The 13928-nt window shown below is 48.2% G+C and overlaps 1 protein-coding gene across 1 annotated transcript in view; it reads right to left on the bottom strand.

Moving 5' to 3' along the window:
* Positions 1–1168: 1168 nt before the first annotated feature.
* Positions 1169–13928, bottom strand: part of LOC140410966 (uncharacterized) — a 57802-nt gene continuing 45042 nt past the window's right edge. The window contains exons 7-8 of the mRNA XM_072499828.1: positions 4916–5026; positions 1169–3896 (exon numbers count right to left, since the gene is read on the bottom strand). Of these exons, the coding sequence (XP_072355929.1) occupies positions 3801–3896; positions 4916–5026 (207 nt within the window). The 3' untranslated portion in view covers positions 1169–3800. The remainder of the gene's footprint in view (positions 3897–4915; positions 5027–13928) is intronic.

Genomic DNA, 13928 nt, shown 5'->3' with positions numbered 1-13928 from the left:
TTTCAACCTGTTTCCTTTTCTGAAAATGTCCCTGCAGTGGCTGCAGCCTGGCCTGTTATACTTCATCCAGTGTGTATTTCCAGGGTTTTATGTGCGTCTTCCTGGGGGTAGTCATTGTTTCAATATCCAGCACTTTGCATTTTAACATCACTCCTTATTTCGACGGGTCTCTGAATTGTAGAAAATATCACTCCCTTCACACTCCCTGAGGGTGACTTGTTTCCTTTGCAGCTTCGCTTTGGAAGGTGGTCTTGCATTTTTAAGCAGGCTGTTCTGTCTCATTTCAAATTGCAAAATTTCCAGTCAATTCAAAGTTTGAAAATCCTATTTTCAAAATTAAAGGGGCATAGCCTTGTGACACCCTCAAGAGACTTGTGTTTGGGAGACAGAACCAGTGGAATTTAGGGGTTGACGCAGTAACTATTCCCCTTCTGATGTCAGGTGCGAAGGGTGGACATAAATCTCATCCCTTTCTCATTTAGCACAGTAAAAGATTGAGATCCAGTGAAACTATATCCAATCTTAAATTCCACCCAGCCTGTGCATTCCCCTATAGTGTTTCCATAAACCCACAAATTTCAGGGCATAGGTATTATTTTTGTTGTTACAAAATAAATACATTCAAATTAAACAAGGACAAGGCCGGAATCAACTTTTTCAGGTTGTTTGACTTAACAAATCTAATTTGTTCAAAAAACATGAATAAAGTCATCTATGCTTCATTATAAGTAATTCTGTTGCTCTTTAATTACCGTGACCATAATTGTTTCTGGTCAGAGGGACCTTTGGTTATAAATGGTGGATGAGTGATGGTATCCTTTGACTCCAATCCAATTTCTAGTACATCTTGGTACTACATCTTTGAATAATTTAGATTTAGGGTCAGTAGATCCAGAGTTACAAAATTTATGCAGATTTCTTGGAGGAATATGACATGGTAGTTTCTGATTGTTTGCTTTGGTGAGTACAGGGTTGTTCTGACCTGAAGAGAAACAGCTCAGAAAAATGAAGTTTAACAAAACGGAGTTAAGAATGAGTTACAAAATGAGAGCAAGACTTCAAGCTCACTTCCAACATGAAAGATGAAGTGACGAAACCCATCAGCATGAAACATGTATTCTATTTCCCAAAAAATGTTGATTGAATATGCAAAATGGATCACACCTCATTAGGTAGCCACAACCATTTATTCATAGGAATTCATGAACGAACAAAAAGTTCTCAAATTGCAATACAAATCTGCATTTTTTTAAACGAGGATGATATGACAGCAATGGTACAAAATCTATACCAAGCTTATTTTAAATATGAACAATACTGTTATATGTTCTGTTCCAATGAAATGGTTTAAAGGCAAAAATGCATTTTTTTCAACATAAGGATATGATGTATCAAGGATGCATTTAATCAGCTGTCTGACTAAACATGCAGATTGCATGTTTTGAACATACAAGTTGCAACAGCTTACATTTTGTTTTCCTGGTGCAAGTATGCCTGCATCTTTGTAGGTGATGGCACAGTGGTTAGCACGGCTGCCTCACAGTGCCAGGGACCGGGTTCAATTCGTGACTGGAGTTTGCACGTTCTTTCCATGTTTACGTGAGTTTCCACCGGGTTCTCCCACAGGTTAGATGGACTGGCCATGATCAATGCACAGGGTTACAGGGATATGGCGGGGGAGTGGGCCAATGTAGAGTGCTCATTCGGAGGATCAGTGCAGACTCTAAGGGCCGAATGGCCTCATTCTGCACTGTTGAGATTCTATGGATGTATGAATATGCAAGCTAAACGGGTTCTGTCAAACAATGTTACTTTAGTGGATAATGACTGACTGCTCAATTACCCATGTTTACTCACCTCCACTCTTGGGTGCATTCTAGACACCACGGGCTGTATTCTCCGTTTCTGAGGCTAAGAGCTGATGCCAACAGAGGATTTGTGGAGATCCACGTCAGGAGATCCACATCAGAAAATCTGGCGCCACACCTGCACCAATTCCGCTACCGGTGAGGGGCTAGCACCGGCGCCGTGTGGAAAACCCACAGAACACACAAAAAATGGTCCGGGAATCGCCGGGTCCGTGATGGACACATGCAGGGCTGACAAGTTGCAGCTGCGCGTACATTATACACCTCCCCCTCCCCTCCCCCCACACACACACACACTGATCGCGCCCAAAAAGATGACGCCGGTTGTGATGGACTGCGCCCTCATTGCCCATCTCCTGGCCACCTCCCACTACTTCCCCCAGCGGCACGACTGTCGGCGAAGTATGGTGGTGCTGGACACTCCTACGCCCTCGCTCTCCGCAGCCACCATGCCAGGTTTGCGACTGTTGAGAGCACACGTGAACCGCGCCGTTGGGAACACGGGGCATTGGAGATGGAGCATCGCGGGTGGGCTTGACAATGAGATGTGAACGTGGCTGCAACTACGCACAGCGCACATCGCAATGACGGCAATTTGGAGGGGGCAGAGCATCGCAATTCGGCGGCAAACCGGCACCTGTTGCGAATTCGGTGGCAGGAGCTATTCTCTGTCCGATCACCGTTCCCGAATTCAGCGTCAGCCAACAGAGAATCCTGCCCCTAAAGTTTGCCATTTAAATCACATTTGCATTGGAAGCGGTTCAGAGATGGTTTACTGAACTAATACCTGGAATAGACAGGTTGTCTTATGAGGAAATATTGGACAGGCTTGGCTTGTATCCACTGTGGTTTAGAAGTTCAAGAGGCAACTTGATTGAAACATACAAGATCCTGAGGTGTCTTGACAGCACAGATGTGGAAAGGACATTTCCTCTTGTGGGAGAATCTAGAATTAAGGGTCACTGTTTAAAAATGTGTCAAGATTCAAATCCTGAAATTTGAATTCAATAAAAATCTGGAATTAAAGGTCTAGCCATGACCATGAAACCACTGTCGATTGTCGTAAAAACCCATTTGGTTTACTAATGCCCTTTAGAACCATAGAATTCCGACAGTGCAGGAGGCCATTTGGCCCATTGAGTCTGCATCAACCCTCTGAAAGAGCACTCTACCTAGGCCCACCCACCCTCCACCACCCCCTGACCTGCACAGCCTTGGACACTATGCAGCAATTTAGCATGGCCAATCCTCTTAACCTGGACATCTTTGGACTGTTGGAGGTAAACTGGAGCACCATGAGGAGAAAGTGCAAACTCCAGTCACCCAAGGCCGGAATTGAACCTGGGTCCCTGGCACTGAGGCTGCAGTGCTAACCACTGTGCCGCCTTTAGGGAAGGCAATCTGACATCCTTACCTGGTCTGGCCTCAGCAACGTGGTTGACTCTTAAACGGGCCTAGCCAGCCAACCATTCAGTTCAAGGGCTGAGACAACTGGTGATGAACAATAAATACTGACTCAGCCAGCAACTCCACCCACATCCCATTTAGGATTAAAAAAGGTTAGAGGTGTGGGATACAGCTACCTATGGTTTTTAATGTATTACAATGTAAAGTCAAAGGTTTGGTTACTGGAGTATTGTACAGGCTGAAAAGCCAATGATACACTGTGCCGCTGTTAAAGGAAGACAGGAATTTAATAATTTTCTCAAAAAAAATATCGAAAACATAAATTTGATTTTGTACAGTAATTTAGCCACCTTACAATTATTTTATATTTCAAAGGAAATAACAACAAATACGAGTTTTCCTTAAAGAGTTTTGGCATGATATTTTAAATACATTTGTATTCAAGACATTCATGAATTTCAAGTCTTCATATTAATTCTCCTGGTGCAAAATATACTTTGTGTATCATTTGGCAATTAAAACCATTCAGTCATGGGGGTAGACTTTCAACAGCCAAGGCATCATTATGTACTGGTCTCCATCAAACATGCTGAAATAATATATTAACAGAGGGTGGTACACCTAAAAACAACAAAATGCAAAACTGATCAGAATCCAGTGAACAAATATAATGTGGATAACAAATCTGAAACCTCAGCCTGGGGTGTGGTCGAGTTCTATAAACAGCCTTGAAGTCCTGGAATAGGTGGGAAAAAATTTGCCATTGCTTCCACTTTCAAGTCTCAATTACTATCCAACCACCTCTACGTGTATGCGGGGGTTAGGTGAAGGCAGGATTGGATCTCAGCTGTGGCGTCGCATCCGGTTATATAGACTAGCAACACATTCTATCAAAACCCACATGTGCCTAATGGGTGCTCGGGAGGGGTACTGTGGAATTGTATCCCAGGAAATTAGGTCAATGCGTCCGGGGATGAAATGGAAGGAAATTAGTGGGAAAGAGGAAAAAATCTGGGTTCCATAACCAGCTGAGGGAGAAAAATGATTAGAAGATGTTCAGTCCTTAAAGCTAGCCATTTCAAGGTCTCAACTGAAACCTAAGCATCTCTAATAATGGTGATTATTATGCTTGACTGTTTCCATCTTGGTTTAGCTCCATTTCCTTATGCTTTAACAATGTCAGGTATCAGGACCAGTCCTGAAGCACTCACTTCCATAGGTGATTTACTTCATTCAGTTGCTTTTTTATAATAAATCAGTATTACTTTGCGCTCAAACTTTTGGCACTGGATTTTCCTTCTCCTTCACTAAGGCAACTCTTTTGTTGGTAGGTTGACAGCTTATTTCATTTCCACTCAAATTCATAAGAATTTGTTTTGTAAACTATCTTCAATATGGCAGTTGTTTGAACAATCCCACCCAGTCCAATCTGAAACACTAAAATAGTCTGTCAAGGCAATGATCAAATGGACAATTAGATCTTGATGTGTTTCTAGACATCACTTTGTGTTAAGTGGGTGACAGCTAACTGGTATTTTGTACGATGCTCCAATCGCATTACGGCATAAAATTTCAACCTCCGTCTCCTCAGCTTTTCCACAGCACCTCATCCCCAAATCTACCCACACTCAAACACATACCTGAACACCAGTCACTATGACCATCTCACTCTCTGGAATATATGCTGTTTCTGAATTTCTTCCATCATCTGAATGAATCAAAACTTTATAATGGGGAGTATTTCTCAAATTCTATAGATAAAAATATATCAGTGGTTATGTTCCTATGCAATAAAAGTAAAGCATTATCCACTTGCATAATTAAAACTGTTCCAGCAGAAAATAACCCAAATTTTATCCCATGATTGTGAATGGCTAGTTCCAAAGTGACAGGGAAACAAAACAAAAAAGTTAAGATTATTCCTTAAAATATTACTCATACTTACCAAAATATGAAAGCAAAATGCACATCAGGGCTACTTGGCCTTGATTACCTTTCCTTCCTTTGAAAACTATCCCTAATTTCTGACACGTAATGTCAGAAATATACTTTCCATCTGCTTTTAGCACCATGGACTGAATGTTATGCTGTGGGACGGGTCTCTGTCCCCCTGACATGGAAGACAATGACAAGTCCACCTGCGTTTGACCAGCTACCCATAGGCAATTTTTAAATGTTTTTTTAATAAACAATTTTATTGAGGTATTTTTGGCATATAAAACAGCAACATTACACCGTAGTGTACAAAAAGCAAATAAGACATAATGCAAGCAACGGCTCCCCTCTCGCAAGAACCTGCCTAAGCAACCCCCTACTCTATGCTACCCTAATCCCCCCCGCCCCCTCCCCTGCTGACGATTAATCCTCCGCAAAGAAGTCAATGAATGGCTGCCACCTCCGGGCGAACCCTGACAGCGATCCTCTCAAGGCGAACTTAATTTTCTCCAGCCCGAGAAAGCTCGCCATGTCTGAAAGCCATACTTCAGACTTCGGGGGCTTTGAGTCCCTCCATGCCAACAGTATTCGTCGCCGGGCTACCAGGGAAGCAAAGGCCAAGACGTCGGCCTCTTCTCCTCCTGGACTCCGGGGTCCTCCGAAACCCCCAAAAATTGCCACCTCAGGACTCATTGCCACCCTAGTTTTCAATACCCGGAACATGACGTCCGCGAACCCCTGCCAGTAGTTTAGGACACGCCCAGGACATGTGTACATGGTTCGCTGGTCCTCCGGCACATCTAGCACATTTGTCCTACAGCCCAAAGAATTTGCTCATCCGGGCCGCCGTCATGTGGGCCCGATGTATGACCTTGAACTGGATCAGACTGACCTGGCGCATGTTGCGGTCGTGTTTACTCTACTCAAAGCGCCTGCCCATATGCCGTCCTCTATCTCCCCCTTGAGCACCTCCTCCCACATAAGCTTCTGTTCTTCGGTCTGTGCCTCCTCTGCTCCCATTAGTTGTTTATAAATGTCAGAGACTCTCCCCTCTGTCCTCTGGAAACTACCCTGTCCTGGATCCCCCTTGGTGGGAGGCGTGGGACGGATGGTACCAATCTGCGATGAAATCCCGCACCTGCAAGTACCTGAAATCATTCCCTCTCGCCAGCCCGAACTTCTCCAACACCCTCATGCTCGGGAAGCTCCCTTCCAGGAACATATCGCCCATCCTCGCAATCCCCGCCCTCCGCCAGAATTGGAACCCACCGTCCATATTCCCCAGGGCAAATCGGTGGTTACCGTAGATTGGGGACCAAACCGATGCTCTCACTTCCCCTATATGCCTCCTCCACTGGCCCCAGATCCGTAGAGCCACCACCACTATAGGGCTGGTGGAGTATCGTGCCATAGAATCATAGAAGTTTACAGCATGGAAACAGGCCCTTCGGCCCAACCAGTCCATGCCGCCCAGTTTTTACCATTAAGCTAGTCCCAGTTGCCCGCACTTGGCCCATAACCCTCTATACCCATCTTACCCATGTAACCATCCAAATGCCTCTTGAAAGACACAATTGTACCCGCCTCTACCACTACCTCTGGCAGCCCATTCCAGACACTCACTACCCTCTGAGTGAAGAAATTGCCCCTCTGGGCCCTTCTGAATCTCTCCCCTCTCACCTTAAACCTATGCCCTCTAGTTTTAGACTCCCCTACCTTTGGGAAAAGATGTTGACTATCTACCTTATCTATGCCCCTCATTATTTTATAGACCTCTATAAGATCACCCCTAAGCCTCCTACGCTCCAGGGAAAAAAGTCCCAGTCTATCCAGCCTCTCCTTATAACTCAAACCATCAAGTCCCGGCAACATCCTAGTAAATCTTTTCTGCACTCTTTCTAGTTTAATAATATCCTTTCTATAATAGGGTGACCAGAACTGCACACAGTATTCCAAGTGTGGCCGTACCAATGTCTTGTACAACTTCAACAAGACGTCCCAACTCCTATATTCAATGTTCTGACCAATGAAACCAAGCATGCCGAATGCCTTCTTCACCACCCTGTCCACCTGCGACTCCACCTTCAAGGAGCTATGAACCTGTACTCCTAGATCTCTTTGTTCTATAACTCTCCCCAACGCCATACCATTAACTGAGTAGGTCCTGGCCTGATTCGATCTGCCAAAATGCATCACCTCACATTTATCTAAATTAAACTCCATCTGCCATTCGTCGGCCCACTGGCCTAATTGATCAAGATCCCGTTGCAATCCTAGATAACCTTCTTCACTATCCACTGTGCCACCAATCTTGGTGTCATCTGCAAACTTACTAACCATGCCTCCTAAATTCTCATCCAAATCATTAATATAAATCACAAATAACAGTGGACCCAGCACCGATCCCTGAGGCACACCACTGGTCACAGGCCTCCAGTTTGAAAAACAACCCTCTACAACCACCCTCTGCCTTCTGTCGTCCAGCCAATTTTGAATCCAATTGGCAACCTCACCCTGGATCCCGTGAGCTTTAACCTTCTGCAACAACCTACCATGCGGTACCTTGTCAAAGGCTTTGCTAAAGTCCATGTAGACAACGTCTACTGCACTGCCCTCATCTACCTTCTTGGTCACTCCCTCAAAAAACTCAATCAAATTTGTGAGACATGATTTTCCACGCACAAAGCCATGCTGACTGCCCCGAATCAGTCCTTGCCTCTCTAAATGCTTGTAGATCCTGTCTCTCAGAATACCTTCTAGCAACTTACCTACTACAGACGTTAGGCTCACCGGTCTGTAGTTCCCAGGCTTTTCTCTGCTGCCCTTCTTAAACAAGGGCACAACATTCGCCACTCTCCAATCTTCAGGCACCTCACCTGTGGCTGCCGATGATTCAAATATCTCGGTTAGGGGACCCGCAATTTCCTCCCTAGCCTCCCACAACATCCTGGGATACATTTCATCAGGTCCCGGGGATTTATCTACCTTGATGCGCTTTAAGACTTCCAGCACCTCCTCGTCTGTAATATGCACACTTCTCAAGACATCACTATTTATTTCCCTTAGTTTCCTAACATCCATGCCTTTCTCCACCGTGAATACCGATGAGAAATATTCATTCAGGATCTCACCCAACTCTTGTGGCTCTGCACATAGATGCCCTTGTTGATCCTTAAGAGGCCCTACTCTGTCCCTAGTTACTCTTTTCCCCTTTATGTATCTGTAGAATCTCTTTGGATTCTCCCTTGCATTATTTGCCAAAGCAATTTCATGTCCCCTTTTTGCCCTCCTGATTTCCCTCTTAACTCTATTTCGACAATCTCTATACTCTTCAAGGGATCTACTTGATCCCAGTTGCTTATGTACGTCATATGCCTCCTTCTTCTTTTTGACCAGAGTCTCAATATCTCGAGTCATCCAGGGTTCCCTACTTCTACCAGCCTTGCCCTTCACTCTAAAGGGAATGTGCTTACCCTGCACCCTGGTTAACACATTTTTAAAAGCCTCCCATTTACCAGCCGTCCCTTTGTCTGCCAATAGTCTCCCCCAATCTACCTCTGCAAGTTCCTGTCTGATACCATCAAAATTGGCCTTGCCCCAATTAAGAATTTTAACTCTTGGGCCAGACCTATCATTCTCCATAGCTATCTTAAAACTAATGGAATTATGGTCACTTGTCCCAAAGTGATCCCTCACTAGCACTTCTGTCACTTGCCCTTCCTTATTTCCCAAGACGAGGTCAAGTTTTGCCCCCTCTCTGGTCCATCCACATACTGAATGAGAAATTCCTCCTGAATACACTCAACAAATTTCCCTCCATCCAAGCCCCTAATGCTATGGCTGTCCCAGTCAATGTTGGGAAAGTTAAAGTCCCCTACTACTACCACCCTATTATTCTTGCAGCTATCTGTAATCTCCTTACATATTTGCTCCTCAATTTCCCGCTGACTATTTGGGGGCCTGTAGTACAGTCCTACCAAGGTGATCTCTCCCTTCTTATTTTTCAGTTCCACCCATATAGACTCAGTGGGCGAACCCTCGGATATATCCCCTCTAAGTACTGCTGTGATGTTCTCCCTAATCAAAAACGCCACTCCCCCTCCTCTCTTACCTCCTGTTCTATCCTTTCTATAGCATCTGTACCCCGGAACATTGAGCTGCCAGTCCTGCCCCTCCCTTAGCCATGTTTCAGTCATAGCTATAATATCCCAGTCCCATGTGCCCGTCCATGCCCTGAGTTCATCCGCTTTGCCCGTCAGGCCCCTTGCATTGAAATAAATGCAGTTTAATGTAGACCTTCCTTGCTCTCTGCCCTGCTTTCTCTGGTCATGCTTTACACACTCTCCCTTCCTGCCTTTTGTTTCTGTCCCCACTGACTTCCTACATCGGTTCCCATCCCCCTGGCACATTAGTTTAAACCCTCCCCAACTGCACTAGCAAACACCCCCCCGAGAACATTGGTTCCGGTCCCACCCAGATGCAGACCGTCCGATTTGTACAGGTCCCACCTCCCCCAGAATCGGTCCCAATGTCCCAGGAATTTGAAACCCTCCCTCTTGCACCATCTCTCAAGCCACGTATTCATCCTAGCTATCCTGTCATTCCTACTCTGACTATCACGTGGCACTGGTAGCAATCCTGAGATTACTACCTTTGAGGTCCTACTTTTTAGTTTAACTCCTAACTCCCTAAATTCAGCTTGTAGGACCTCATCCCGTTTTTTACCTATGTCGTTGGTGCCTATATGCACCACGACAGCTGGCTGTTCACCCTCCCCCTCCAGAATGCCCTGCAGCCGCTCCGAGACATCCTTGACCCTTGCACCAGGGAGGCAACATACCAACCTGGATTCTCGTTTGCGTCCGCAGAAACGCCTGTCTATTCCCCTTACAATTGAATCCCCTATCACTATAGCTCTGCCACTCTTTTTCCCGCCCTTCTGTGCAGCAGAGCCAGCCACGGTGCCATGAACATGGCTGCTGCCACCTTCCCCTGGTGAGCCATCTCCCCCAACAGTTTCCAAAACGGTAAATCTGTTTTGGAGGGAGATGACCGCAGGGGATCCCTGCACTGCCTTCCTACTCTTCCTCTGTCTGTTGGTCACCCTTTCCCTATCTGCCTCAGTAATTTTAATCTGCGGTGTGACCAACTCACTGAATGTGCTATCCACAACTTCCTCAGCATCGCGGATGCTCCAAAGTGAGTCTATCCGCAGCTCCAGAGCCGTCAAGCGGTCTAACAGGAGCTGCAGTTGGACACACTTCTTGCAGATGAAGGAGTCAGGGACACCAGAAGGGTCCCTGACTTGCCACATCTCACAAGAGGAGCATGACACGGGTCTGAGCTCTCCTGCCATGACTTAAACCTGAAGTTAAATTTGAACTACACTACACAGCTAAGAGAAAGAAATCACTTACCAGTTCCAAGCCAATCACTTACCTGCTGGCTGTGATGCAATTGCTGCAGAGACTCCCTCACAGGTCTGCTTCTCTGCACCTCCTTCAGGTGAGCACCAAATTCCCTTAACTAGTTAATTAATTTACTTAATTAATTTGATTTTTTTTTTTTTTTTTTTTGTCACTCCCCTCTTACCCACGTGCCAGCGGGGGCGGCAGCGGCGCCGTAACCAAGGCTGCCAAACTGGTGCCCCTGCACGAAGCAGCCTCCATCCGCTCCCGAACCGACCCCGTACCCACAATCCATTTCCTTACCATGGTTATGTTAGCTGCCCAGTAGTAGTTACTAAAGTTCGGCAACGCCAGCCCCCATCCCCTCGGTTCCTCTCGAGCATCGCCTTCCTCACCTGTGGGGACTTTCCCGCCCAAACAAATCCCAGGATAATTTTATCGAGCCTCTTTTTTAAAAAAAATATGTTTTATTGAAATGTTTTTCCCAAACAACAATTTTCCCCCTCTTACAAAGCAAACGCAACAATAATACAGAAATTTTTAACAATACACAAGTAACAAAATCCCTTTATCTTTGACCTAAACTAAACTAAACCCCCCCCTCCCCTCTCCCCCCCCCTCCCCTCCCCTCTCCCCCCCCTCCCCCCTCCCCTCTCCCCCCCCTCCCCCCTCCCCCTCCTCCCCCTCTCCCCCCTCCCCCTCCCCCCCCTCCCCCTCTCCCCCCTCCCCCTCCCCCCTCCTCCCCCCCCCTCCTCCCCCCCCCCCCTCCTCCCCCCCCTCCCCTCCTCCCCCCCCTCCCCGCCCCCTCCTCCCCCCTCCTCCCCCTCCCCTCCCCCTCCCCTCCCCCTCCCCTCCCCCCCTCCCCTCCTCCCCTCCCCCTCCTCCCCCCCCTCCTCCCCTCCCCCTCCCCCTCCTCTCCCCCCCTCCTCTCCCCCCCCTCCTCTCTCTCCCCCCCCTCCTCTCTCTCCCCCCCCTCCTCTCTCTCCCCCCCCTCCTCTCTCCCCCCCCCTCCTCTCTCCCCCCCCCTCCTCTCTCCCCCCCCCTCCTCTCTCCCCCCCCCTCCTCTCTCCCCCCCCTCCTCTCTCCCCCCCCCTCCTCTCTCCCCCCCCCCTCCTCTCTCCCCCCCCCTCCTCTCCTCCTCTCCCCCCCCCCTCCTCTCCTCCTCTCCCCCCCCTCCTCTCCTCCTCTCCCCCCCCCCCCCTCCTCTCCCCACCCCCTCCTCTCCCCTCCCCCCCCTCCTCTCCCCTCCTCTCCCCTCCCCCCCTCCTCCTCCTCCTCCTCCTCCCTCCCCCCCCCCCCCGGGTTGCTGCTGCTGGTCATCTGTCTTCCCTCTAACGTTCCCCTAGGTAGTCGAGAAATGGCTGCCACCGCCTGGTGAACCCTTGAGCCGATCCTCTCAGGGCAAACTTTATCTGCTCCAGTTTAATGAACCCCGCCATATCATTTACCCAGGCCTCCAGTCCGGGGGGTTTCGCCTCCTTCCGCATGAGTAGGATCCTGCGCCGGGCTACTAGGGACGCAAAGGCCACAACGTCGGCCTCTTTCGCCTCCTGCACTCCCGGCTCTTCCGCAACTCCAAATAGAGCTAACCCCCAGCCTGGTTTGACCCGGGCCTTCACCACCTGCGAAATCACTCCCGTCACTCCCTTCCAATACCCCTCCAGTGCCGGGCACGCCCAAAACATATGTGCGTGGTTTGCCGGGCTCCCGCCACACCTCCCACATTTGTCCTCCACTCCAAAGAACCTGCTCAATCTTGCTCTCGTTATGTGTGCTCTATGTAGCACCTTAAATTGAATCAGGCTAAGCCTGGCGCATGAGGAAGAGGAATTTACCCTGCTTAGGGCATCAGCCCACATACCCTCCTCTGTCTCCTCCCCTAGTTCTTCTTCCCACTTTCCTTTTAGTTCGCCCACCGACTCCTCCCCCTCTTCCCTCATCTCTCGATAAATCTCTGACACCTTGCCCTCTCCGACCCACACCCCTGAAAGCACCCTGTCCTGTATCCCCTGTGTCGGGAGCAACGGAAATTCCCTCACCTGTTGTCTAGTAAACGCCCTCACCTGCATATATCTCAAGAAATTTCCCCGGGGCAACTTATACTTTTCCTCCAATGCTCCCAACCTCGCAAAAGTCCCATCTATAAATAAATCTCCCACCCTCCTAATTCCCAACTGGTACCAGCTCTGAAATCCTCCATCCATTCTTCCTGGGGCGAACCTATGGTTGTTCCTGATAGGGGACCCCACCAGGGCTCCCCGCACCCCTCTCTGTCGCCTCCACTGTCCCCAGATATTCAGTGTTGCCGCCACCACCGGGTTCGTGGTAAACCTTTTAGGTGAGAACGGTAGTGGCGCCGTTACCAGCGCCTCTAAACTCGTCCCTTTACAGGACTTTCTCTCCAGTCTTTTCCACGCCGCTCCCTCACCCTCCATCATCCATCTACGTATCATTGCCACATTGGCGGCCCAATAGTAATCGCCCCAGTTCGGTAGTGCCAATCCTCCTCTGTCCCTACTACGCTGAAGGAACCCCCTCCTTACTCTCGGGACTTTCCCTGCCCACACGAAGCTCGTGATGCTCCTGTCTATTTTATTAAAAAAGGTCTTGGTGATTAATATAGGGAGACATTGAAATACAAATAAGAACCTCGGGAGGACCATCATCTTAATTGCTTGCAACCTGCCCGCCAGCGATAGAGGCTGCATGTCCCACCTCTTGAAGTCCTCCTCCATTTGTTCTACCAGCCGTGTCAGATTAAGTCTGTGCAAGGTTCCCCAGCTCCTAGCGATCTGAATCCCCAGGTATCGGAAGTTTCTTTCCACTTTCCTTAGCGGCAAGCCTTCTATCTCTCTACTCTGGTCCCCTGGATGTATCACAAATAATTCACTCGTCCCCATGTTTAGCCTATACCCCAAGACTTCCCCGAACACCCTCAAAATTCGCATAACCTCTATCATCCCCCCCGCTGGGTCCGACACGTATAACAATAGGTCATCCGCGTATAACGAGACTCGGTGTTCTTCTCCCCCTCTAATCACCCCTCTCCATTTCCTGGAGTCTCTCAACGCCATGGCCAGAGGTTCAATTGCCAACGCGAACAACAATGGAGACAGCGGGCATCCCTGTCTTGTTCCCCTATATAGTCGGAAATACTCCGATCTATGTCGACCTGTAACTACGCTTGCCGTTGGAGCCCCATAAAGAAGTCTAACCCAGCTAATAAACCCGTTCCCAAACCCAAACCTCCTTAACACTTCCCATAAATACTCCCACTCCACCCTATCAAATGCCTTCTCTGCGTCCATTG

Source organism: Scyliorhinus torazame, chromosome 4, assembly GCF_047496885.1.
Source record: "Scyliorhinus torazame isolate Kashiwa2021f chromosome 4, sScyTor2.1, whole genome shotgun sequence".
Lineage (NCBI taxonomy): Eukaryota > Metazoa > Chordata > Chondrichthyes > Carcharhiniformes > Scyliorhinidae > Scyliorhinus > Scyliorhinus torazame.
Note: the sequence above shows the minus strand (reverse complement) of the source record. Positions and strands in the feature narration are given on the sequence as shown.